The 22,505-nt window shown below is 49.5% G+C and overlaps 9 protein-coding genes across 9 annotated transcripts; 1 reads left to right on the top strand and 8 right to left on the bottom strand.

Annotated features, from left to right (window-relative positions):
• Positions 1-325: 325 nt before the first annotated feature.
• Positions 326-2,277, bottom strand: TrAtP1_008122 (uncharacterized protein; the record flags this gene model as incomplete). The annotated part of the gene is made up of 3 exons (XM_014086535.2): positions 326-1,954; positions 2,075-2,158; positions 2,260-2,277. The coding sequence occupies 3 exons, from the start codon at positions 2,275-2,277 to the stop codon at positions 326-328; spliced, it is 1,731 nt and encodes a 576-aa protein (XP_013942010.2).
• Positions 2,278-2,520: 243 nt separating this feature from the next.
• On the bottom strand, positions 2,521-3,532 carry TrAtP1_008121 (uncharacterized protein; the record flags this gene model as incomplete). Its single annotated transcript, XM_066113790.1, has 2 exons — positions 2,521-2,596; positions 3,435-3,532. 2 exons carry the CDS (start codon positions 3,530-3,532, stop codon positions 2,521-2,523), a joined length of 174 nt encoding a protein of 57 aa, XP_065969878.1.
• Positions 3,533-3,800: 268 nt separating this feature from the next.
• TrAtP1_008120 (uncharacterized protein) lies at positions 3,801-5,280 on the bottom strand. The gene is made up of 3 exons (XM_014086534.2): positions 4,829-5,280; positions 4,195-4,754; positions 3,801-4,104 (listed from the first exon to the last, which is right to left on the bottom strand). The coding sequence occupies exons 1-3, from the start codon at positions 4,896-4,898 to the stop codon at positions 3,979-3,981; spliced, it is 756 nt and encodes a 251-aa protein (XP_013942009.1). The 5' UTR covers positions 4,899-5,280; the 3' UTR covers positions 3,801-3,978.
• A 543-nt stretch (positions 5,281-5,823) lies between these two features.
• TrAtP1_008119 (uncharacterized protein) lies at positions 5,824-7,911 on the bottom strand. Its single transcript, XM_066113789.1, has 3 exons — positions 7,474-7,911; positions 6,060-7,354; positions 5,824-6,009 (listed from the first exon to the last, which is right to left on the bottom strand). The coding sequence occupies exons 1-2, from the start codon at positions 7,731-7,733 to the stop codon at positions 6,190-6,192; spliced, it is 1,425 nt and encodes a 474-aa protein (XP_065969877.1). The 5' UTR covers positions 7,734-7,911; the 3' UTR covers positions 5,824-6,009; positions 6,060-6,189.
• A 146-nt stretch (positions 7,912-8,057) lies between these two features.
• TrAtP1_008118 (uncharacterized protein) lies at positions 8,058-11,079 on the bottom strand. Its single transcript, XM_014086463.2, has 3 exons — positions 9,978-11,079; positions 8,524-9,891; positions 8,058-8,454 (listed from the first exon to the last, which is right to left on the bottom strand). Exons 1-3 carry the CDS (start codon positions 10,035-10,037, stop codon positions 8,326-8,328), a joined length of 1,557 nt encoding a protein of 518 aa, XP_013941938.1. The 5' UTR covers positions 10,038-11,079; the 3' UTR covers positions 8,058-8,325.
• Positions 11,080-11,786, bottom strand: TrAtP1_008117 (uncharacterized protein). The gene is made up of 2 exons (XM_014086466.2): positions 11,443-11,786; positions 11,080-11,383 (listed from the first exon to the last, which is right to left on the bottom strand). The coding sequence occupies exons 1-2, from the start codon at positions 11,672-11,674 to the stop codon at positions 11,223-11,225; spliced, it is 393 nt and encodes a 130-aa protein (XP_013941941.1). The 5' UTR covers positions 11,675-11,786; the 3' UTR covers positions 11,080-11,222.
• Positions 11,787-11,980: 194 nt separating this feature from the next.
• TrAtP1_008116 (uncharacterized protein) lies at positions 11,981-14,258 on the bottom strand. The gene is made up of 5 exons (XM_014086532.2): positions 13,110-14,258; positions 12,915-13,026; positions 12,779-12,843; positions 12,296-12,704; positions 11,981-12,199 (listed from the first exon to the last, which is right to left on the bottom strand). Exons 1-5 carry the CDS (start codon positions 13,434-13,436, stop codon positions 12,132-12,134), a joined length of 981 nt encoding a protein of 326 aa, XP_013942007.1. The 5' UTR covers positions 13,437-14,258; the 3' UTR covers positions 11,981-12,131.
• Positions 14,259-14,429: 171 nt separating this feature from the next.
• On the top strand, positions 14,430-18,028 carry TrAtP1_008115 (uncharacterized protein). Its single transcript, XM_014086531.2, has 2 exons — positions 14,430-14,754; positions 14,818-18,028. The coding sequence occupies exon 2, from the start codon at positions 15,464-15,466 to the stop codon at positions 17,864-17,866; it is 2,403 nt and encodes an 800-aa protein (XP_013942006.2). The 5' UTR covers positions 14,430-14,754; positions 14,818-15,463; the 3' UTR covers positions 17,867-18,028.
• A 33-nt stretch (positions 18,029-18,061) lies between these two features.
• Positions 18,062-22,440, bottom strand: TrAtP1_008114 (uncharacterized protein). The gene is made up of 3 exons (XM_066113788.1): positions 21,759-22,440; positions 19,475-21,692; positions 18,062-19,406 (listed from the first exon to the last, which is right to left on the bottom strand). Exons 1-3 carry the CDS (start codon positions 22,230-22,232, stop codon positions 18,319-18,321), a joined length of 3,780 nt encoding a protein of 1,259 aa, XP_065969876.1. The 5' UTR covers positions 22,233-22,440; the 3' UTR covers positions 18,062-18,318.
• Between the last annotated feature and the right edge of the window lie 65 nt (positions 22,441-22,505).

The following is a 22,505-nucleotide window of genomic DNA, read 5'->3' as shown; positions in this document are numbered from 1 at the left end:
ATCAGCTGTTTGATGAGGAGAAGGCTCTTTTTTTTCAACACAACCGGCATACACAGCAGCCTCTTCCAAAAAACTGGCCTATACAGAACCTCAAATGACACCCATCTTCTTGCCCCCAAACTTCCACATACGGTCAACATTTGAACTGATGCCATGCCTTGCGCCTCCGACGCTTAGTTTGCCATGAATCCCAAACAGATATGAATAGAAAACCCGGATACGAAGAAATAATGAAACAAAGAACGAAAGGGAAAACATTGTTATGAAGAAGCCAGGCCATGATATTGATACAACAAAAGCTACCGAAATCACCGGGCCGTCTTCATCATTTCTTCTTCCCGCCAACCCCAAAGCTTCCTTCGAAGCCAGGCCGTCCGCCCTTCTTCTTTCCAGCACCGCCCTTCTTCTTCTTGCCTGAGCGTTTCAGCAGCTTGTCCTCCCGGCGTTGCTTAATGTTGTCTTCACGCTTCTTCTGCCTCTCCCGCTGAGCCTGGGCAACGCCAGTGGCGCGCTCCTTCCAGGCCTTTTCGCTCTTCTTCTTGTTGACCTCCTTGCGCTTGACGGCCTTCTTGAGCATGGCCTCGTCATCGTGGATCTTCTCGCCCTCGGCACGGCGGCGAGCATTCAGCCAAGCCTCCTTCTCCTCGATATCCTTGCGCTTCTCGGTGTCAAGTTCCTCTATCCGCTTCTTCTCGTTCTGAACCTTGAGAAGGGCAGTCTTGGGATCTGAAGGACCCTTCTTCTTGCCCCTGTTGAGGAAGTAGCTCAGGTCGTGAGACATCTGTGTTCCATCTGCAAATGCTACGCGTCCAAAGGAGAAGCCGCCTTGAGCATCGTCAAAACTAACGTTGGGGCTCATAACGCCAGGAGAGTTGGATGCCAGGGCTTCCTCGCGCTTCCTCTGCTCCTCATCCTTTGCCAATTTTCTTAGTTCCTTCTTATGTGCTTTGCGCTGTGCTTCCTTAAATCTTCTTGCTTCAATGAGTTCCTGTCTTGTGCGGATAGGCTTGCCATTTGTTCCGTCGGCCTTTCTGGCCGCGCGGAGAGCCTCGATCTTGGCAGCTAGACGAGCCCTCAGAGCCTCGGTGTCTGCAGGGATCTTGATGTGCTTTGGCTTTTCTGATGGGGCACCGGAGGAGATGGATGTGGTTGTGCTGGCGAGCTCTGCCGGTGCGGGTTGGCCGTTGGCAGTCTCGTTGGAATCGAATGTGGGAGAGTGTAGTTCAGAGTCGGGAGCGCTGCCGTCATCTTCTCTCTGCAGCCCGGAGAAGTCTAGCGTTATGTCGAGGCCTTCCATCCGATCGTCGGCTTTATCAGAGTCATCGACTATTGTTTCTTCTGATTTTGATGGAGTCGGCTGAGGTTTTGAAGGTGTAGGTGCTTCTTTGGCAGCTTTCTTGTTCTTCTGTTTCTTTGACGCAGGCGTGGCAGCAGGCGTGGCAGCAGCCTCGGCAGCGTCGTTTACGGGTGCTTTGGCTGTTGCTTTGGCTGGAGTCTTAGCTGGAGTCTTGGCTGGAGTTTGTGGTTCGCCTGTGTCTTGTTTGGTCTTTTTCTCGGCCTTTTTCTCAGCCTTCTTCTCTCGCTTTGCGGCTCGCTTCTGCTCTCTTCTTGATAGATTTGACGTGTCCGCGGCTCCCTCTTCCTCTGCCTCTTCTTCATCGCCACTCTCGGCCTCCACGTTGCCATTGGTCTTGGACTTCTTATGAGGAGTCTCAGGGTTCTGTTTCCTCAAGCCTTCAAGAGGCTTCTCAGTCTCGACGCCGGCCACTGCTTCATACTCTTCCTCTTCAATCTCATTCTCCTCTTGTTCCATTTGCCTCAGCTTTCGCTTACTCTTGGCTCGCTCCTCCAGCTCTTCTTTGGCGCTGCGGTTCAGAGCGCTGTCGGGATCTAGCTTGGCTCGGCGGGCAGCCGCGGCTTCCTGCTTCGTCTGCTTCTCTCTTTGCCATTGGTCCTATACATTGCCAACGTCAGCCTTGATTTTCCAACGGCTCTGCGTGATGAGCATGAATCGAATCCATATATCCACTCGATCGAGAGCATCATGTTGGTAGGAACAATCGGGTCAACGTACGCTTGTATCTTCGCCATAATACATCTTGGCAGGAATCAGACTCAGCAAGCCGTCGAATGCCTTTGCATGATCGCGCAAGCGATCCTAACAGAGATGTCAGCTCATGGTTGCAACGGATTGTCGCTGCCATCCTCCTTCTGGTGGTTCGTCCAGGCTGGAGTGCGCAAAAGAGCGTTCAAACGAACCTGCAATGATTCTGCCATCTTAATAGTGAATATTACGACAACAAGCTAATAAAGGAAATGGAAATGAATGCCAATGATATGTGCCTAGAAGTTGAGAGTTCTGGCGACGCCGTGGGATTATCCGCGGCCGATTGTAGAAATGCAAAGATGATAGCTGGTGGTTGGTGTGAAGTGATGCTTTTTTTTTTTCTGCCAATGCCTTTTGCTAGGAAATTTCCTGAATTTTTTTTGGGGTGCCCAATTTTTTTTTCCGCCTTTCCACTATAGCACCGCGAATTTCGCTGTGGGGTAGCGGCTTAGTGCCTGGATTGGCAGAACCTCAAAAAATGCCAGCGTGCTAGTGGTGTGATGAAGAAAAATTAGGAAACAACATAAAATTTGATGTACGATTGAAGGATGCTAGTGAATTCTATCTAGATGTCTTTGGGCAGTTCAGACGGGAAATGGAAAGAAAAGCTGTGAAAAAAAAAAAAAAAAGACTGAAGGTACTGAAGAAGAATGACCAGCTGCGAATGGCAAGAGAAGGAGAATGCGCCAATGATCCTCCATAAGTTCGGCGAGGACAATCTGCAAAACTTCCCTGACGGATCAGCGACGTGATTGAAATTCAGACAGAGTGTCAGGCAACCCAGGCGATCCAATAAATGGCTGGAAAACTTGAAGCAATTTTCAGGAATGAGTTAATAATGCTGGACGTGACACATGACACAGAGATGTCTGATGCTAACGCCAGGCCCAATATCAAAGACTCTCAAGATGCAGACCTTTTTTTTCACGATGACTATAGAGGGAGGCAATGGTTTTGGGACAGATGATGAAAAAAAAAGATATTAGATATTATCAATCGCATCATTGCGTAGGCAGATGATAAGCCTGTGACTGTATTTGCTGAGGATAGCGGTAATAAATGCGAAATTCTACCTACCTGTGGCTCAAGACCAAACCAAAGGACAACGTACGCAATTGAAAGCTAGTTGATCTACTACATAGATCAATTGATGACGAGGATTGCGAGAATGGGAGTGAGAGAAAGAGAGAGAGAGAGACGAGATGAGACAGCTGAGGGACATTGAAGCTTGGGAGACATGAAAACCAAGACAACACTGTGACTGTGAGCCGACTAAGGTATTAAACAGAACGGCTTAAAAAGTCAGGCTGTTTTCGGGTCAGCATACTTTGCCCCCTTCTTCAGCGAGGTATCTTCTCCAGACTCAGGCACCTCATGAGCCGTCACCTTTTCATTTACAGTCTTTGTCTGTATGTCAGCAAACATAATGCATGCACCTATGCTCATTTTCAATGTGCCCGCAGTAACTATCTAGGCTGGTACGCTTATATACAAAATCACGAGACACGAGAGCATCACCAACCCAAGAGGGCTATAGAGAAAGTAGAGAAAGTAGAGGTAGTAGAGGCAATAAGAATGATGGTTGGTACGGCATCTCTTTGTTCTGCCGTGGCGACACCAACGAGACAACTATCTTCAAAACTACGTTTGTAGAATAGCATATCACTGTACAAAGCACTCGCTCCATAGTTTTGCAGGTAATCCAGTCTTGATTTGCAAGTATAGACATTCAGCAATCCAATTGCGTTTTGGATAGCACCATGTCGCATTGTCTCAATGTTATGAAGAGTATGTATTGAATATAGCGGCTCATATCTGCTAAGCCAAGATATCCACGAAGAAACTAAAGCTAGGATAACATTCTCTTTTGTTTATTTCTTTTTGCTGCTCTTCTTCGTCGCAGGAGTTCCAGCAGCCAGTGCTCGCAACTTGGCCTCTCTGGCTTCAATCTCAGCTTTCCTTTCCCTGTCTCGCTCGTCTTTCTCTTCTTTCTCAGCCTAACAATAGAAAATTCAACGGTTAGCTCTCTGCATAACGAGTGCTCATGCTTGAGGGGATCTCGCAGTGGCGTATGAGGAAAGTATTACCTGTCTTCTAGCGGCGTCAGCCTCGCGCTGTGCACGGATGGCCTTGAGACGGGCAATATCCGCCTTGGCCTCGTCCGTCTTGCCCTCGGCATGCAGCTTCATGTATCTCTCCTTTGCGGCGGCCGCCTCAGCAGCTTCTCTCTCGCGCCGGCTCGCCGGAAGCCTCTTCACGCCCGCGGTGATCTCTTCGACACCGGAAGGTTTGCTAGCCTGTTTGCGGGCTGATGAAGAGTGGTTCGGGTTGGCAGGCAGATCGGCGCCGTCGTCGCTTTCCTCGTCGCTCGAAGGGGGCATGTCGCCGACCTCGACCGCAGCAGCCTTTGCCTTTGCTATGGCGGCCTCTTTCCGGGCCTTTTTCTGGGCTCTTCGGTCCTCGCGGTTGGCTTCGGCGACTTGGGCCGGGACTTTGCTGCCTTCCTCCTCTTCGGATTCCTCTTCAGACTCCTCTTCGGATGATTCTTCGGACTCGTCGTCCTTCTCCTGGCCTTCTCCGCTCCACATGCTCACGGCATTTCCTTCGGAGTCGATAGGTTGGAGATTACGAGAGAAGTGCTTGCCGCCTATTTTTCGAGCGCTGCCATATTAGCAAACGAAAATTCTTCGAGTATTCTTGCAAAGAAGTTCTTCTTTTTACCTCCTCTGGTGAATTTTCTGAACTTGCCACCACGGCCGCGTGAGCTCGCTCCAGGTGCACCGCCAACCATTTTGGATGATGATGAGGGTGAGAGAGAAGAGTGATAAAAAAAGGGGGAGGTGAAGCTGCTTCGAATCTGGCGCAAATTCCGATTTGGGTTCGAAATTCGAGAGTTTAGAGATTAAATAGGAAGATTTCTTTCAAATCAGCCACCCTCGATAAGATTGAAAGCCAGTTCCGAGTTGCCAGTGCCGGCGAGGCGGGGTAGCGGGGTACTTTGGAGGTACACCTCAGCCTCGTCTAATAGGGTAGAATTTACAGAAAGGGATCATGATTTCTGCTATCTTGAAAAGGGATCTTTTGTATGCGGTATCATGCAAGACTAATTCGTATGACTCACAGTACTTTTGCCCCTTGGTAAAAAATGATACGAGTGTAAAGATGAAGCGACTTGCCCAGTTCTACTTAGCAGCATGCTTGATCCATCCACGTCACTGCGTGGTATCGCCAAGGTACCCGGGCTATTCAAGGTACTAAAACATGCAGACGATGTAAAATATGCGAGAGGTGATTGGCTAGCTTGCTGGCCCAATATCACAAGCTGGATTTCGCTTGGTACCACAATCTCGTCGAGAGGGAAACGATATAGTTTCTGTTAGTATAATCTCCGTAATTTACTCGATAAATTAGCTAAACAACCACTTATGAGCTGTCGTAAAAGATGAGCAGCATCTACCACAAATATGTACTACTGTCATGCGAAGCCCTGTAATTCGTAATTCGAGCTCTGTAGTTGGTGAGTCACACAAGGCTGACTCTTAGCAAAACGGCTAACAAAAAATATTATATGGGGCCTCTCTGCTCGCACACGCCGCAGCCAAGTTTTTCCGAGGCTACCCACATGCAGCCGTGCTCCACCAGCGCCCAGGCACATAAAACCAAGCAGCCGAAATTTTTCTTTCCTCTTCTTTTTTCTTTTTCTTTTCTTCAGTGAAACCTACTAGAAATATTCCTTCAAATTCACTCTGCGTGTCGACAACCATATGGACGCGCTTGGAGGGGAAACTGGAGGATAGATGATTGTTTTCCGCTGGCTTACCCTCTTTCCCTATACTTCCTTTCGAGGTTGCGTTTGGGCGAGAAAAATTTTTCGGCGGCACATACAAACGGCCTATATCACCCTGTTTTTCTTTTCAACAGGCGTCACGATGACTTGGCTTGATGAACTTACTGGCATTTCTGCTATGGTGTTTGTTCGAAACAGGATTTTAATGGTGGACTCGTAAAATTCGTAGTTTCATAATTTCTCTCGCTATTGTTGGTTATGATACAGCTGCTTCTTCATCAGCATGTATTGCCCTTCACCCAGAAAGCGAATGCAGCATGTCATGCAGCTGCTTTCTCTTGCGCATCTTGAGCGATGATTTTGATTGGATTGATGATATTGAAGCCGACCTTGTTTTGGTCACCGGCTTTTCTTGAAATGCGTCTGTCGTGTAGCGGCTCGCGTCCATCGGACGGGTAAACGTAAATCGTTTCGTTGAAAACAGGCCGCGGCTCACATACGCTGGCTTGGACGTGATGCCTCCGCGTCCACTGTGACCCAGAAACAAGCACGCCATGGGCCGTGATGGCAGAACAAACGGCCCAGCTACAGCTTGCTGGTCTACTGAATGGCCCTGGCTCGCGATATCAATGTTGCTGCTCAGCTGTCCTAGGAACGAGTATAGCCAGAAAGCCCATGCCTCAAAAGCAACGCCGTGGCAAGCTCCTGCTTGTCTTGACGCCGCGTCTGGATCCCACGAGGGCATGTATTTTTTGCCCGTGTCTGTAAGATAGTTTAACAGAGGGGGCGCTTCTCGGCCTGGGACAAATTTGATGGCGCATTGGGAGTCGCTGCAGAGGGTTACCAAATCAGCTTCGACGCTCTTAATCGAGTCTTGTGTCTTGATAATGTGTGTATCCGGAACGAGCAGCATGAGATTTCGTAGTAACGTGCCGTCCTGTCTGCCGGAGACGTCGGTAACCTCCCAGCCGGCCTCAGCGGCATCGTCAAAGGGAGAAGCCCAGTCGTCTCTCGCGCCCGTGACATCGTAAAGCGCCAAGGAGGGAAATTTGGCGACCCAGCGCAAGGATTTCTGTGTAACCGTTTGATCGCCCCAAATCCTCAAAATCCTAAGTAAAGGAAAGGGATTTTCGCTCTCGGTCCAGCCCCTGATAACCCTATCATTGACGGATGGAAAGACATCGCCCAACTCGTCCGCCGGTTGAATAAGCTCCAGAATGCCCAAGTTCTTGATGTCTGTTAAACAGAATAGCTCATGGGAAGAGAAGTGACATCCTCCGCTGAGTACGAGATGGGTGATGAACTCTGTTGAAAAGGAAGTCAAGGGCTGGATGTAGCATTTAAGCTCTTCGCTGGGTCGACATATGTGCTGCCGAAATCGATACAGACCAAGGCTCTTTTCGTCATCCTCACGAAGCAATATCGTGGAGAAGAGTTTCCATGCATGGAAGCACACGCCTCTGGTGTTTAAGATGTTAGCAAATGATGAACTCACTCGGTCACTCCTCCAAGACTCCAACCACTGCACAACTCATGGTTTCAAGTAATCAAATGTATATAAACAAAAAAAACCACCTACCTTGCCTCTAAAAAGCGCCAGATGCGCCACACTAGCTGAATGGGAAGAGATCCAAGCAGCTCCTCCGATACATCGCCAATATTGTCGGCAATGACATTAATCGACATATCCAGCAAGGACCGGGGACCTCGGGCGCCGCGAGGCTTAAAAATGGGATATGGGCGCTTTCGGGACCAGCCACGGTCTGAACTGACGTTGAGCCGCCGCTGGATGGTCCATTCTCGGAAGACTTGGCCTGTTGACAGATCGTAGTTGTTCATGGCTATGTACGCAGCGCCGTTGAGAGGCAGAGAGCAGAAAGGAAGAGAGAGATATTATGGCGCTGCTACATGAAATCGAAGTTTATTCATAAGAACTTTGAAAAGAGAAAATGAAACATTACGTTTAAAAGATTTTCAATGCGATCAAACTTTGTGAGGCTGCTGAGGTCGATATGAAATTTGGAAGTTGAAGTTTATGAGCGGATATGTCAGCAGTGCGTAAGTTGGCTGGGTGGCTGTGCTTAGAAGTCGGCTGGTGCCGCCCAAAGTCGCAAATCGCAGATCCGGAATCATCTGAGTGCTGCTACATCTCAATTACATTTCCAAGAACAAGATATGAACTTATAACTTTTTTTAAACTGTATTTTAAATGTTTCATGGAATTTTAGATAAACAACGCTATTCTATCTCCTCCCAAACGCCTCGTCAAGGTGCTCTCCGGATCGGCTATTTTACACAGCATCTTGGAGAATACATGTATCCAGCCCGCCATTTTTTGTTGGTATTCAAAGCCAGACTGCCACATCAAATGCCCCGTTATTAGAAGATAATACACATTTACATCATTTCAAAGCCGCGCCTGCAAGCCATTTTAAAACTTCTTCAGGTCGTCTGCAACGGTGAAGGGAGCTTCTGTCTTGCTCTTGATCTCCTCTACTGTAACTCCGTCTGCAATCTCAATGAGGGTCAGACCGTGGGCGAAATCGACGTCGAAAACGGCCTAAAGAAAATCAAAATGTTAGTTGTCTACATGGATAAAGATATGAGGCAGCTGAGGGTAGCGACTTACCAGCTCTGTGATGATTCTTGAAACGCAAGCCCGGCCAGTCAGTGGGAACGCGCACTGCTTCACAATCTTGGGGTTGCCCTTCTTGTCGGTGTGCTCCATGGTGACGACAACCTTGGTAGCGCTGGGGTTGCTCACGAGATCCATGGCACCGCCAAAGCCCTTGACCTTGCCTGGCAGCATCCAGTTGGCGAGATCGCCAGTTGCGCTGACTTGCATGGCACCAAGGATCGTCAAGTTGATTCTGCCGCTGCGGATCATGCCGAAACTCTCCTCACTACCGAAGACGGCAGCACCGGGCTTGAGAGTGACCGTCTCCTTACCAGCGTTGATCAGGTCGGCGTCTTCTTCGCCCTTCTTGGGATACGGGCCAAGGCCGAGGATGCCGTTCTCGGACTGCAGCTGGACCTCAACTTCGGGGCCGACAAAGCCAGGGGCAAGCATGGGCATGCCGATACCCAGGTTGGCATACATGCCGTTCTTGAACTCCTTGGCAGCACGCTTCACGATTCGCTCCCTCTTGGCCGCGGTCTCGCCTGTTCCCAGAGCAGCCTTTGCCGCGGGGTCGGCCTCGTCCTTGGCCCAGGTGAACTTTTCGATGTTCTTGGGGCTGGTGCTTTGGATGACGCGCTTGACGTAGATGCCGGGGAGGTGGACCGCCTCGGGAGGAATCTCGCCTGGCTCGACAATGTGCTCGGCCTCAACAATGGTGATCTTGGCGTTGCGGCCCATGGCGCCGTTGAAGTTGTTGGCAGCCAGGCGGAACTGGCAGTTTCCGAGCTTGTCGGCCTTGTAAGCCTTGACAAAGGCATAGTCTCCAGCAATGCTCTCTTCCAGCAGATAGGGCTTTCCGTTGAAAACCTTGACGTCCTTGGGATAGGAGTAGACGTCGGGTGATCCGTCAGGCTTGTTCTTGAGCGGCAGATCGCCCGTCTGGACAACGGTGCCAAAGGCCGCAGGAGTGTAGAATGCAGGAATACCCTTGCCGCCGGCCGCGCACCGCTCGGCGAGAGTTCCCTGAGGAGTCAACTCCAGCTCGACTTCGCCGGTCAGGTACATTGTCTCGAATGTCTTGTTCTCGCCAATGTAGCTGGCAATCATCTTCTTGACCTGCTTCGTCTTGAGAAGCTTGCCCAAGCCAGAGGCATCGGTGCCGGCGTTGTTTGACACGGCTGTCAGACCGGTGATTTCTGGCTTTTTGAGGACCTCATCGATGAGAGTGTCGGGAACGCCGCAAAGACCAAAGCCACCGCACAGCAGTGTGGAATTGGCCTTCATGTCCTTGATTGCCTCGGCAGCGGAGGGAAGCACTTTGTTGATCTCGGCTCGACGGGCGGTTGCAGAAAAGGATCTGGTTAAGACGGCGGAGGGCTTGAGCATGGACGCCGTGATTTAGTTTCTGATCCAATTCCAACTTTGACGGGTTTGCGATCCAAAATGAGGGTTCCTGAGCTTACGTTTGTCGCATGGCGCGCAAAGGCCCCGAGGGTGCGCAGGCGCAAAGCTGTAGACGGCATCGTGGAGGGGCAATGGATGGACGGTTTCGCGGGGTTGACGAGATGTGGAATGTACCGTTTGATGCTATGCAGAAAGTGATACAACGAGATACAGAAAGGAAAGGGAAGAAAGGGCAAAAGGGAAAACAATAAAGGTCTCAGAAAGACTGGATATTCGGAAAGATTGGCGGATATAAAGCAGTGATGCCTTCACTTATTATGGATCGTCGCGCGTCTCAATCTGCCGGTGCATTAGCCGTCAATGCCCGAAGCCACTGCCCGCAGACCCAGTTCTCCGCATTGGCGGCCACAGAATTCGGGTATTTGGCCCTCCGCAGTGAGGAGAAGCTGGAACCAAGGCGTAAATAGCGGGACGGTTCCGTGGGCAAGGGTCGGATATGGACGGTCGGCGGCTGTGGAGAGATTTGGAGGGCAGTGGTAACGCAGCAGTGATAATGATGAATGTGATTAGGGAGCATTTGATACTGTCCGTCAAAGATTATTAAATCTTGATTACATGTACCGAGTATATGCCATGGGGCAAATATGATCGAGTACATGTACTTGTAGGCATCTACTGCCTGTAAACATTGAATACAAGCAGCTTACCCATACATTGGTCATTTCTGAGTGTACGCTTCAACTCGTCTCAAAAGCTGACAGATCCTTGACAGACATCCGCATATTTTTCGTCGAGCGTGGACGAACCTTGGCGCTAGAAGGCCTGGCTCCAGGTTCCGGCTTAGAAGATTTTAGGCCCGGGTTCCGAAGCCGAAGTCAAGCCCAGTTGTTTCTGAGGGCGGTCGGCACAAGCGGGTGGCAATGACTTTTCCCGGAATGCGGTTCCGAAGCATCGCGATCTAAAACGTTCATCCGGCGGTGCTTGCGGGGAGTTTGTGGTGATATTTTGGGTTTTGTCAAGTCGATTGAATTCATGCCAGCAGCAGTGCTGGGTTGTCGCAGTTGGATTCAGATGTCAAGGCAAGGCATGCAGACAGTTGGATCTTGAACCATGTGTTGCGTACCTAGGTATTAGGTCTCCTTTCTCGCCGGTATAGAGGAGCTTTGGCATGAATATATATCTCTTCAGCTTACAATGCATTGTGCTATTCTACCTACACTTTACTCCTCAATGCCTTCACTAGCTCAAAATGCCGCCGCCATCTTTAGGGCAGCATATACATGTAGTTGTTGTAAACGCCTCTCTTATGGTTTATGGCACACAACCTCGATATTGTTGCCTGCCGCATCATGTACATAGGCGCCGTAGTAGTTGGCATGGTAGTGCGCTCGCACGCCCGGCGCCCCATTATCCTGCCCTCCGCTTAGGATCGCCGCCGCGTGGAATGCATCTACCAGAGAACGATCTATTGTAACATTAATAACGCGATGGATACTGGAGCATAGATCTAGCAGGATCACTTACTTTCGGCGCGGAATGCAACATGTACCTTGGCAGCCTCTTTCGCCCCAAAAAGCCAAAAGTCGGCAACCTTGTAGTTTTCCAAAGCGTCAGACTCCGAGCCAAGTCCAACGACATTGTCGCCAAACTCATAGACGACTCGATATCCCAGCGGCTCAAGAGCTTTAACATAGAATGACAAGCACTCCCGGAATTTGTCCTCGGGGACTACGACGGTGGTGTGGTCAATGGCCATGATGACTGTACTGATAAAAAGTGGTTCTATAAGAAAGTACTAAGGGAGCTGATGGAGAGGCGCAATCTTGATGCTTTTTTCGATACTTCTCAATGGAGCGCTGTATCGCTCTTTATAAGCTTAATTTTTTTCGCGGACTTCGGTTACCCACGAACGCCGAGAATCAGAGCTGATGTTATATCGCCGAATGAACAAAGTAGGTATCGTGAGCGCTGCCTACAATCTGCCACGTCGGGGATCACGGCGGCTTGAAGCACCGTGAACGGTACAACTCCACGTCGACGACACACAAGATGAAGGCGGCTTGCAAGCGTGAATTTAAGGTTGCTACTATGGATACAGGTATCGGCAGCTGCCGAGATACGCATACATGTAATTTCCTGATAAAACGCACCTTTACAAGTTTGCGCTCAATTCGCTCAACCTAATTGGTCGCTTAATTAAAGTCTCTGCACCCTCATAACTTTATAACAACCTGATTGGTGGCATTCTTTTCACTCTCGTCTCCGAAAATATTAATGTTCCCTAGTTAAAAGATTAGTGAACTGTTCCCCATATACAACAAGCATTTGGATCCCTCATGCTCCGTGTACAGAAGGATCAGAGATAGTTGCTACTTACATACAGGTCCGGGAAGACAGCGCCGATGTGGAGTTTCACCCAGCTTAGCAAGCTCCTGGATGGCCTCCTCATCAAGCTTAATCTCCTGGAAGTTTTCAAGAATACGCGCCGGCGTACAAGATTTGGGAATGACGGCGTGACCATCAAGCTGGGACCATGAGATAAGGACTTGTGCCGGAGAGATGGGCTTGCCCTGGTCTTCTGAGAGACGCTTCGCAATCCCCTTGACCACTGGTTCTTCGATGATCAATGGCAAAGTGCCGTAGTTCCTGCCAAAGGGGGAAAAGGCTGTGATGACGATGCCTTTCTTCTGGCAGTAGTCAACAAGAGGAATATCAGGATTAAAGGGATGTCGTTCGACCTGGTTGACGGCGGGGACTACGCCGGAGTCGTCGCTAATCGCCTTCAACTATTCACAATAATTGCTGTATCAATACCATGAAAACACGCAGAGCAAGACTGCAAATGAGCTGTCAAACTTACATGCTCGATTGTAAAATTGGAAACTCCAATAGAGCGAACTTTGCTCTCAGGTAAATCAGTCATAGCTATATCGCAAAGAGACAAACGGTCAACCAACTTGTCAATGTTCTTTCACAACAAGGTTTTCGCATGATACCTTTCCAAGTCTGGCAAATCGAGACTTCCTGATCAAGAATCCATGCGCGGGGATCTTGTGGGAGGAGGTCCTTGCCGGGGACAAAAGCAACCGGCCAATGAATGAGATACAACTACGAGAACCATGAAAGATTAGGCAAGGCTTTATAAACCGAAAAAACAAGAATCATCCCAATCACATCTTTTAAATACTCACATCAAGGTAATCAAGTCCTAGTTCTTGGAGAGTGTCATCAAGCGTAGGCTCGACATCCTCGGGCCGATGGCTGTTATTCCATAGCTTGCTGGTGACGAAAATATCCTCGCGCTTCAGGCCGGGAATCTCTGCAAGCGCCCTCTTAATACCCTCTCCAACTCCGGCTTGGTTTCCGTAAGCCTTGGCGAGGTCGAGGTGCCGGTAGCCAACCTTGAGTGCTTCGAAAACGGTATCGCCAACGACATCTGAGGTACATTGCCAGGTGCCAAAGCCCAGAGTTGGGAATTTGTAGCCAGTATTAAGAAGAACGGAGCGTCCGGACGACATTTTGGTGGTGGTATCAGCGGTACCAGAGAGAAGTTGCGTATTTAGTGATCAAGTTTATCAACTGCACACGTTTCTTTCCTTGGGGGTAGAGGGTTATAGCGATGAGGGAATTAGTTTTTCTCTGTTGGTGGCGGTAGGTTTTTAGATATCCGTGCTTCTAGAGTTCCACTGTCTCTTGATTCTCCTCACTGATTCTAACCAGAATTAATAAAGCCGAACACTTAAAATATGATACCCGAGTTACATGACACCCAAGTTTTGATGCAACAACTAGTTAGCGTGAAGTCCAAACCACCAGCTCACCTGGTTCAAGAACCGGAATCTCCAAGCCATGGTTCCAGCGCAGAGAGCTTCACAGAGGCATTGCGCAGAAACATAAAGAAATAGAGACGAGCTTCGGTGGCCTGTGTAGCATATTAAGTAACTTCTTCTGCCTCCGCTTTGGTTCAGTAGAGACGCATGATCATGACAGATTTGGAAGTGATAGGGGACCCTCTAATAGAAGGTTACAGTGTTGATGGACCATGAGCCGGCTAATTGGTTGCGCCGCAGCTTCACCAGATTCGCTGCAGCTACTGTTGATGCACTAATGGATCGGAGATCTCAATGTCTCCCTGACAATAGGATCCAGTTCACTAGTGCTTTCGCCATACAGACCAGCACTAGAACGGCTGTGTGCTAATATTCAATGAAGTTGCCAGCAAGAGAAACATGTCGTAAATAGGCTTTGATACTGCTTATAGCCTAATGCTTGGTAAAAACCGATATCACGAGTCAAGGTATCACATAACAACTATTCCGACCGCAACAAGGTAATTGGATGCTGTCAGAAACATAATTGTGTGAACAGAAGGCAGATGGTAGTAGCTCCATAACATGCGCCTGATTACATAACCCAACTCGAATGCACTTGCGCTACGCTAGATCCTTTACAGAAATTATTTCTTATCGTTGGCTTATCGCCCCGCGACTATCAATATTATCAGCAAAAAAAATTCCCATGCGACAGGCAGGCTGCTCAACACCAAGCTCAACATCAAGATATTGGGCGCACCACTTGCCTGTCGACATCATGGAATCAAGCTCAAAGCGCCGGAAGACTGACCACGGTAGCATCGGGTTGCGCCATGCCGGACTTATTGACTTTGAATCCCGAAACACAGCCCGAGTCACAGCTGCAAGCACCTTTGTTCTGCAGACAGATGAGCTTCTCAAGGAGGCCAAGCCCAACTATAAGAAGGCACTCCATGGCGTTGATGGCCAATTGCACCGGCTAAAAGGCATAATCGATGGAATTGAGCCCCATGATCCCAAGCCAGTGAGTTTTATGAAATTAGAGACAAATTGGAGCTACCAAGCAGTCCTAACGAGACATGTCCAGATCACAGAGGCCACCATCAAGTTCGAAAAAGAGCATCGCATCGTCATTCCATACCCCGACTCAAAGCCCGCAAAAGACGCCCCATACAAAGTCTCTTACTCGCCGCCGTCACAGTGCAATGTCGTGGGAAGCTACGTTTCTCGGACAATGATCAAGACGCAGTCCGAGTTTGGCATTGATATGGTCGTCCAGATGCCGGCGTCACTCTTCCAAGAAAAGGACTACACGAACATGCGATACTTTTACCGTCGAGCCTACTACATTGCGTACATTGCCGCGCGCGTGCGAAAGGAATTTGCGCAAGAACTGGACCTGAGCTTCGAGAGCTTGAACGAAAACCCTCTATTGCCGATTGTTGTCCTCCGACCAAAAGCTTCGAGCGATGGAAGCGAAGAGCGAGAAGCGAAGAAGAAGTCCAAGAAGGCATCTTATAGCATCAAACTTATTCCTTGTGCTCCCGATGACCTGTTCCCCTGGTCCAAGGTGACGCCAAAGTCGAACAATAACCGACTGGGCGAGGCAGATGAAAAGAAGGAAGCACAGGCGGCAACGCCTTTTTACAATTCCACCTTGAACGCCGAGAGAACTTTCATTCCATACTTACGGCTCCTTACTCACATGAGAAAGGAGTGTCCTGCTTTTGCCGATGCTTGTGTTCTCGGCCGGACGTGGCTTCAACAGCGCGGCTTCGGCAGCGCCATCTCTCAGGGGGGGATTCGGACATTTTGAGTGGGCGACAATGATTGCTTTGCTCCTACAAATGGGTGGTAGAAATGGGCAAGCAGCTTTATCAACCTCCCTCAGCAGCACAGAGCTTTTCAAGGCAGCCCTTCACTTTTTGTCGACTACCGACCTCAGCAAGAAACCGTATACTTTTGCCTCTTCTACTGTTTCTGCAGATGCCGTTCGAGAGCCTGGTCCTGTCATGTTTGACCCGACCAGACAACTCAACCTCTTGTTCAAAATGACGCCTTGGTCAGCCAGCATGCTGCAAAGTTACGCAAAGTCTACTACGGAACTTCTCGCCGATGCGATGGCCGATAAATTCGACCCAACATTTATTATCAAAGCCGATATTCCCTTTCAGACATTCGATGTTGTTTTTGAGATCCAGAGCTCTAGTATTGGCAAATTCTCCGAATCTGCAGACCGCAGGAGTGCCATGACGAACTTTTGTCTAGAAGCGCACAAGCACCTCAAACGAGCGTATGGCAACCGAGCACAGCTTGTGCAATTCCAGCTGCCACCCAGAGGACATTGGTCGCTAGCCAAGCACCCAGTCAAGGACGCCACGCGCGCTCTCATGGGCGTTGTTTTTGACCCTGTTCACATGTCGAGACAGATGGAATTCGGCCCACCTGCCGAGGAGCAGAAAGAAGCTGCGAGGTTTCGACAGTTTTGGGGCGACAAGGCTGAATTGCGACGATTCAAGGATGGTAGTATTCTCGAGTGTATCGAGTGGTCCAGCAAGCTTCCGCTGCAAATTTGCGAGGAGATTACACATTACACCCTACAGCGTCACTTGAAGATCACCAAAGACCAAGTTACAACCGTAGGAGGAGCCTTTTCTTCCATTATCAACCTATCTCATCTTGATAAATCTGCTTTCGATTTAGCCCGACAGGCATTCCAAAACTTCGAGAGAGACATTCGCAACCTGGAGGAACTGCCCTTGCAGATCAAACAGCTTTCACCTACTTCGTCTTCAGCGCGCTACGCATCCATTGAACCACCGTTGATGGGATATCATAAAGGATCGATCGAGCTTATGGACGTCAACTTGTACTTTGAAGCGTCAAGCAAATGGCCCGAGAACCTTACCGCTATACAAGAAGCAAAGGTCGAATTCCTAATCGATATTGATAGACGACTCACAAAGGCAAACGAGAAAACCACCACATATCTGGGTCGCGAGAACAAAGAACTTGGTATTGAAAGCTTGGCCTATCTCGACATCATATATGAGAACGGAGCCGCATTCCGTCTAAGGATACACTGCGATCTGGAAGAGAAGCTCCTTGAGCGACAAGTCAAAAACAAGACTCTTGAGCCCCGCATTCGCGAGGAAGCCGAAGAAGCCTTTGAAAAGCTCAACTGGCTGTACAATGCTCTTCCGCTCCACACTCAGACCATTGCAACTTTCTGCACCCGTTTCCCTCCTCTCTCGCCAACCATCCGACTAGTCAAGCATTGGTTCAATAGCCACAAGCTGACTGGCCATATCCGCGAAGAGCTCGTTGAGCTGTTCGTTCTTCACGCATTCCTCCAGCCATACCCCTGGAGGCAGCCCACTTCCGTCATCACGGGTCTGCTGCGAACACTATTCTTTCTTTCCAAATGGGATTGGCGTGACGAGGCCTTGATTGTCGACACGGCGGAAGATCTTTCCGAAGACGATCGATCCTCCGTTCGCCATGACCTTCAAACCTGGAGAAAACGAGATCCCAACATGAACGACAAGGTCCTATTTGTGGCCACATCCAACGATCGATCTGGCCTTGCATACACTCGCAACGGACCATCAAAACTGGTTGCCTCCCGCATGACACATCTCGCCAAAGCAGCCTGCAAGCTCGTCCGAGAAAAGGGCATCCACCTCGACCCATCTCTTCTGTTCGAGACCTCCCTCCAAGACTACGACGTCCTCTTCCACCTCTCCTCCAAGGCCATCAAAAACATTATCCGCGAAACAGCCGTCGAGTCCAGCGGACGGAAGCACTCCCAATTCAAAAACCTCGACGCTCTCACCGCATCCGTCCCGCTCCCCATCAGGGCACACCCGACAGACGTCTTCATGGAGGAGCTGGAGCGCGTGTATGAAGACTCGCTGCTGTTCTTCCGGGGCGGCGCGGATGACGCCGTGGTGGCGGCTCTTTGGAACCCTCGACTGCAGAAGCAAAAGTTTAGAGCGGGCTTGCCATACAACTTCCACTCTGTCGGAGGTGACGGTGATCAAGTTGAGGTGAACCGCAAGGCAGTCCTGCTAGAGATTGCAAGAGCTGGAGGGGATATGATCAAAAAGATTGAGGTGGCTGAGGAGGAAGAGTAATTCTTGAATCTATACTTGTATATAGATCACATTTTGGATATAGCACTTTGTACATTTAAAGAAGAAAAGGTCCAGCTTAGACAGCGCACTACATTAGTTAAACCTATTACAAGTCTTCTCCAGCATAAGAGAAGCATTACTCCAGAGAACACAACACAAAACACTTGGTTCAAGAACAAAACAACTATAAACTTTCCAGTGCATAACCTGGTTTCTTCCTTACTCAAAAACGCCATGCCATGGTATAAGTGCATATGTACATAAATTTATCCCATTCCCTACAATCCAGTCTCTTCCCCCCTTTAACCGTTCAATGTCTTACAAGATTATTTCTCTCTTTTCTCTCTCCCCTATTGCTTCATTCCATATCTTTGATTTGTCGTAGCACGTATATCTTTTTTTCTTCTTCTCCTTCTTCTCTCTCCCCAGTCTATGATAACTTCACCTGCCCTTTACCGCGGCTTCTTGTGATCCACCTGTTGCGTTGAGAAGGAGCAGAACTTGTCCTTGATTGCAACAACTTCATACGTACCCTCCTGGCTAGCCTTGACAACCTTGCTGTGTTCATACGAGATGTCATGTCTAGTCTCGAGGATGACGCTTCGCTGTCCCTTCTTGGCATTGCTGCTTCGTGTATAGGTGAATTCGAACGGAGGAGAGCCCCAGAATTCGAAGAGAATATCCACCTCGTTTCCTTCATGGATATCTACCCGAGACATCTTACCACGGCTAATCTGCACGCTAGGTAGCGGGTGGATAGTTACAGGAAGATTCACAGAAGCGCGACATTCGCTGGCCTTGTCAGAGATGCTGGTAATAGTAAACTCGCCAGGCTTCTCGGCAATACGCCTAAAGCTAGTCGTATGCGATTTTGCGTTCCATTGGCCATTAAAGTCGTAAGCAATGTCAAATGGCGGCGTACCAGACAAGGTGTACGCGATACGCTCGCCGATGCAGTAATCTTTGCGTGATTCCAATGGATATATTGAGGGGGCATCGTACAGCTGAATTTGTATAGATGGCCCACCAACATCATATTTCCTCTGACAGCCTCGCGCATCTCGGACAGTACGAAGGAGCAACTGCTGGTTGCCTAGACGAAGATGCTGGCGTGGAATTGACATGCCATAATTGTTGGTCTGAATTGCAGGAATTCGATAGGTCTCCGGAGTAGATCCAACCTGATGCTTGATTTCCACTTCGACGTAGAAGGGTGGAACACCTGTAAGTGTGATAGGGATCACATCTTCTTGCTCTTGCTCTTCCAGGCAGTACTTGAATGTTTGACCTGGCTTAGCAAAAGCGGCCGTTGGCTTGGCATTTACGTGCTGCTGAACGAGCAAAGGAGTGAAGTGCTTATCGCTGTTGTAGAGGTTATCTGCCAGTTCAGAAAACTTATAAGTATAGTCGCCAGCTTTGGATGTGTCCATAGCAACAGCCGCCTTAGACAAAGCAGCATCAAAGCGTCTTTGGCTGAGGGAAATAGCACCCTGCGCTGGCTTGTGTCTAACTTCATATTCAACGTGGTATGGAGCCGATCCTATGTGAATAAAGTTAGCATATTGCGCAATTGTGGGACACTTCTATTCCTTGGGAATATAAACTCACCTTTGAGGCTGATTTCGAAGCCATCGATATCGCCTTCGCAGATTTCTTGTTTAACAAACACGCCAGATTTAGACGACGTGATGCTGTTGGATGTGACAACGGATATCTCTGGCCGGGGGAACCAGTCTACCTCGAATTTAGAGGCTGTAGGCTCAATAACTCCAGGACATTGCTTGTCAACGATATCAAGGAGCTCGTAAGTTCCTCGTGACCGAACCAAAAGGTAGTCATTCGGTCCGTTTATCGTCTTAGTGATAATGTCCGAAGGTCCATCCAAGTTTCGATAGGAAACGGTCCACGGTCCTTCACCTTGGAGACGAAGTGGCAGGCGAAGAGCGGTGTCCTCAACAGCCATTATGCTGTTCTTCTGCTCAATCAATCCAAAGGCACCCCGTGGCCGCTGGCGACGCACAGAAATCTTCATCTGGTCTTGCAAGAAAGTTCGGCATCCGCGTTGATCCTGAACACTGCTAAGAGCAAGAATATAGTCTCCACCCTTAGTAAGTGATGATGTCTTGATCTTAAAGTGTGAGTCCTTGATATCTGTTGCACGCGCGGGCTTGCGTTTGCCATCGTGAATGATTTCCCACTCCAGGCTGAACGGTGGCTCTCCGGCAAGCACAACATCCACATCCACCTCAGATTCGAGACATGCGCTAATTGTCTTCTCACGATTCGAGATATATGCGGATGCAGCCGGCTTGACCACCTGCTCCAGGACTTTGTCTTCGCCTGTCAAAGGCAACCCGGTGTAGACGTCATCGTCAATAGACCTAAAGATGTACTTGTAGCGCCCAGCTTTGCGAGGAACGAGCTCAATCTGAGACCTCAAGGCATCTACGCGATGGGCTTGTTTCTCAACATGGCCATCGGAGATGACATCGTATCGCACGGTGAATGGGGGTGTGCCGACGAGATCGAGATCGACGCGAAGACCAACAGAGTTGCCAGCACATTTGTCCGCTATTTCTTCCGTCCGGATAGACAAATGCGGCTCCAGCGGATTCAACAGCAAGCAAGAAGAAGGTTCATCTACTTCGCCCTCGCAAGATCCGCTCGAAACAGACTTTAGCGTGTAGAGACCAGGTTCTGAAACCAGCGGCTTGTCCATTGAATTCTTCGCAGAATGCCTTCCAATTGATACCTGATCGCCGTGATCGCCGCTATTCGTGATCGAATCGATGGGTGAGAATTGCCAAGTGATTTTATGAGAAGTATCCTCCACGCGGCCAGTGAGACCAAAACTGATGGGCAGCTTGGCGGCGCGACCCTTGGCTACTCTAAGGGGGTTTCTCAGATCGCAGCCCTGCATGCGAATCTTGGGCCGCTCCTTGACGGAAAATCGTTGAGAGAGCCATTTTGTTTTTGGTGAGTCCAGTTCTTCATTTGCATCCGCATATTTGACGACATTGCCGAATGCGTCGTAAACCTCTTCTACTGAATATTCCCATTCTCCAGCGGTGGCCATGGACTCATTTAGTTTCACTGTTACCTTCTGAGGTTTGACCCAAGAAACGTCATCGCTATTGTCGAAGCCCAGACCGGAGGTGCTGATGAGTGGTGAGGTGAACCCTTCAGGCTGCAAGCTTTGAAAGTGGAAGGCATGGTTCTTCCCATTGATCGATCGCGAATATTGTATCTTTAGTGGCGGTGTTCCAACAACATCGAGCGATAGGTTGGACAAGTCGCGAATGCATCGATCCGAGGACTCGGCGGTCTGAATCCTGGCCTGTGGACAAGGCACCACATACGTATCCCTAATCGGCCTCTGAACCTCAAGCTTGTATTCATCCAGCACTTTGTTCAATCGATAGACACCCGGCTTCTTCACGGGGTATATCCATTGGAACGGAGCAGCATCTGGATCCGCGTTGTTTTCTCGAATCAACTTGGCCACCTTGTTTATTTCTCTGCTCGAAACCTTGATTATATCTTCCTTGCCGGTCTCAAGATCGAGACGTAAGAATTCGACTTCAACGGGTACAGTGGCGTTGAAGTAGATTGGGAGGGCAACTTGGCTTTTGCCTGACAAGCAAAAGGGCGAATGGTCGGGATTGAGGACGGCAGAGCCTTCTGGAAGAATGTTGATGATCTGTTTGCCCATAATCAGGGAGTTGTTGTTGAGAATGTTGGAGACCTTGACGTGGTGCTCTGAAACTGAGATCTCACGATCGTAGAGGACTTTGGCAATGCCGAGGAGCCAAGGCTGTAGTGGAAGCTAGCTCTCAGTTAGTATAATAGCGCATGGGCTGGGAAAGCCAACGGTGTATGTGAAGCAGCGTACCGGAATATTGAACATGAGCATATAGTTAGTAACCACATGTGACGCAAAAACACCAATCACTACCAGCTGGGAGAGCTCCAGCCAGGGAATCCGCAGCTCTGGAAGCCCGAATATAAAAACAAAGTCGATGAGGATCCATTTCATGAACAGCCACCCAGAGCCATTGCCATCCTCTATCACCTGTAGCCAGTCGTAAAGCTTCCATGCCCACAGCAAGACGTAAACAGCAAAGGCGTAAAGGCGTTGTTGTGGTGCATCGAGAAGCGTCAAAGGAATCACTGGAGCGTTGCCGGTGCTGCTGCGGGGCGCTGCGCTTTCGGGGGCTGTAGGAAGCTTCGCCATCCTGTTCGACGCGGCCGCCGAGATGAACTTTGATATCGCTGGTGGTTCATCGTCGTCGTAGTCGGTGCGTCGTCTGTTGGCGGGATATGGGGTTGACTGGAACCCAGACCGCAGGCGAGAAGGCGCGCTCATCGCATTCCGTGGTGCTGTGAGACTCTGCACAGAAGCATCGGTAGATTGAAAAGGATCGCACTCGATAGGCCTCTGCGCGGCGGAGCAAAAGCAAGCGGATTGGCGCTGTTCTGGTGCCTTGCGTTGTCGCGTGTCTTGGATTCGGTTTTTTCCAACAACCAGGACCTGCTTGGTGTTTGGCCAAGTTTACATAATTTTTCGGTGGATGCCTTTTTTTGGGCTCTGAAATTCCGACACGTCCAGACGCGACTTGTGCTAGCTCACTGAAACAGG

Source organism: Trichoderma atroviride, chromosome 4 (assembly GCF_020647795.1).
Source record: "Trichoderma atroviride chromosome 4, complete sequence".
Lineage (NCBI taxonomy): Eukaryota > Fungi > Ascomycota > Sordariomycetes > Hypocreales > Hypocreaceae > Trichoderma > Trichoderma atroviride.
Note: the sequence above shows the minus strand (reverse complement) of the source record. Positions and strands in the feature narration are given on the sequence as shown.

Coding starts and splice junctions, on each gene's coding strand:
- TrAtP1_008115 (XM_014086531.2), top strand. CDS start 15,464: ATGCTTGTGTTCTCGGCCGGACGTGGCTTCAACAGCGCGGCTTCGGCA.
- TrAtP1_008116 (XM_014086532.2), bottom strand. CDS start 13,436: ATGTCGTCCGGACGCTCCGTTCTTCTTAATACTGGCTACAAATTCCCA. Junction 13,027..13,109: donor TAGGACTTGATTACCTTGAT/GTGAGTATTTAA, acceptor TGGTTCTCGTAG/TTGTATCTCATTCATTGGCC. Junction 12,844..12,914: donor GATTTGCCAGACTTGGAAAG/GTATCATGCGAA, acceptor TTTGCGATATAG/CTATGACTGATTTACCTGAG.
- TrAtP1_008114 (XM_066113788.1), bottom strand. CDS start 22,232: ATGAGCGCGCCTTCTCGCCTGCGGTCTGGGTTCCAGTCAACCCCATAT. Junction 21,693..21,758: donor TGCTCATGTTCAATATTCCG/GTACGCTGCTTC, acceptor ACTGAGAGCTAG/CTTCCACTACAGCCTTGGCT. Junction 19,407..19,474: donor CTTCGAAATCAGCCTCAAAG/GTGAGTTTATAT, acceptor TTATTCACATAG/GATCGGCTCCATACCACGTT.
- TrAtP1_008117 (XM_014086466.2), bottom strand. CDS start 11,674: ATGGCCATTGACCACACCACCGTCGTAGTCCCCGAGGACAAATTCCGG. Junction 11,384..11,442: donor TGTTGCATTCCGCGCCGAAA/GTAAGTGATCCT, acceptor ATGTTACAATAG/ATCGTTCTCTGGTAGATGCA.
- TrAtP1_008120 (XM_014086534.2), bottom strand. CDS start 4,898: ATGGTTGGCGGTGCACCTGGAGCGAGCTCACGCGGCCGTGGTGGCAAG. Junction 4,755..4,828: donor CAGAAAATTCACCAGAGGAG/GTAAAAAGAAGA, acceptor CTCGAAAAATAG/GCGGCAAGCACTTCTCTCGT. Junction 4,105..4,194: donor CTGACGCCGCTAGAAGACAG/GTAATACTTTCC, acceptor TTCTATTGTTAG/GCTGAGAAAGAAGAGAAAGA.
- TrAtP1_008118 (XM_014086463.2), bottom strand. CDS start 10,037: ATGCCGTCTACAGCTTTGCGCCTGCGCACCCTCGGGGCCTTTGCGCGC. Junction 9,892..9,977: donor TTGCGCGCCATGCGACAAAC/GTAAGCTCAGGA, acceptor TCCATGCTCAAG/CCCTCCGCCGTCTTAACCAG. Junction 8,455..8,523: donor CAAGAATCATCACAGAGCTG/GTAAGTCGCTAC, acceptor GATTTTCTTTAG/GCCGTTTTCGACGTCGATTT.
- TrAtP1_008119 (XM_066113789.1), bottom strand. CDS start 7,733: ATGAACAACTACGATCTGTCAACAGGCCAAGTCTTCCGAGAATGGACC. Junction 7,355..7,473: donor TGGCGCTTTTTAGAGGCAAG/GTAGGTGGTTTT, acceptor CTTAAACACCAG/AGGCGTGTGCTTCCATGCAT.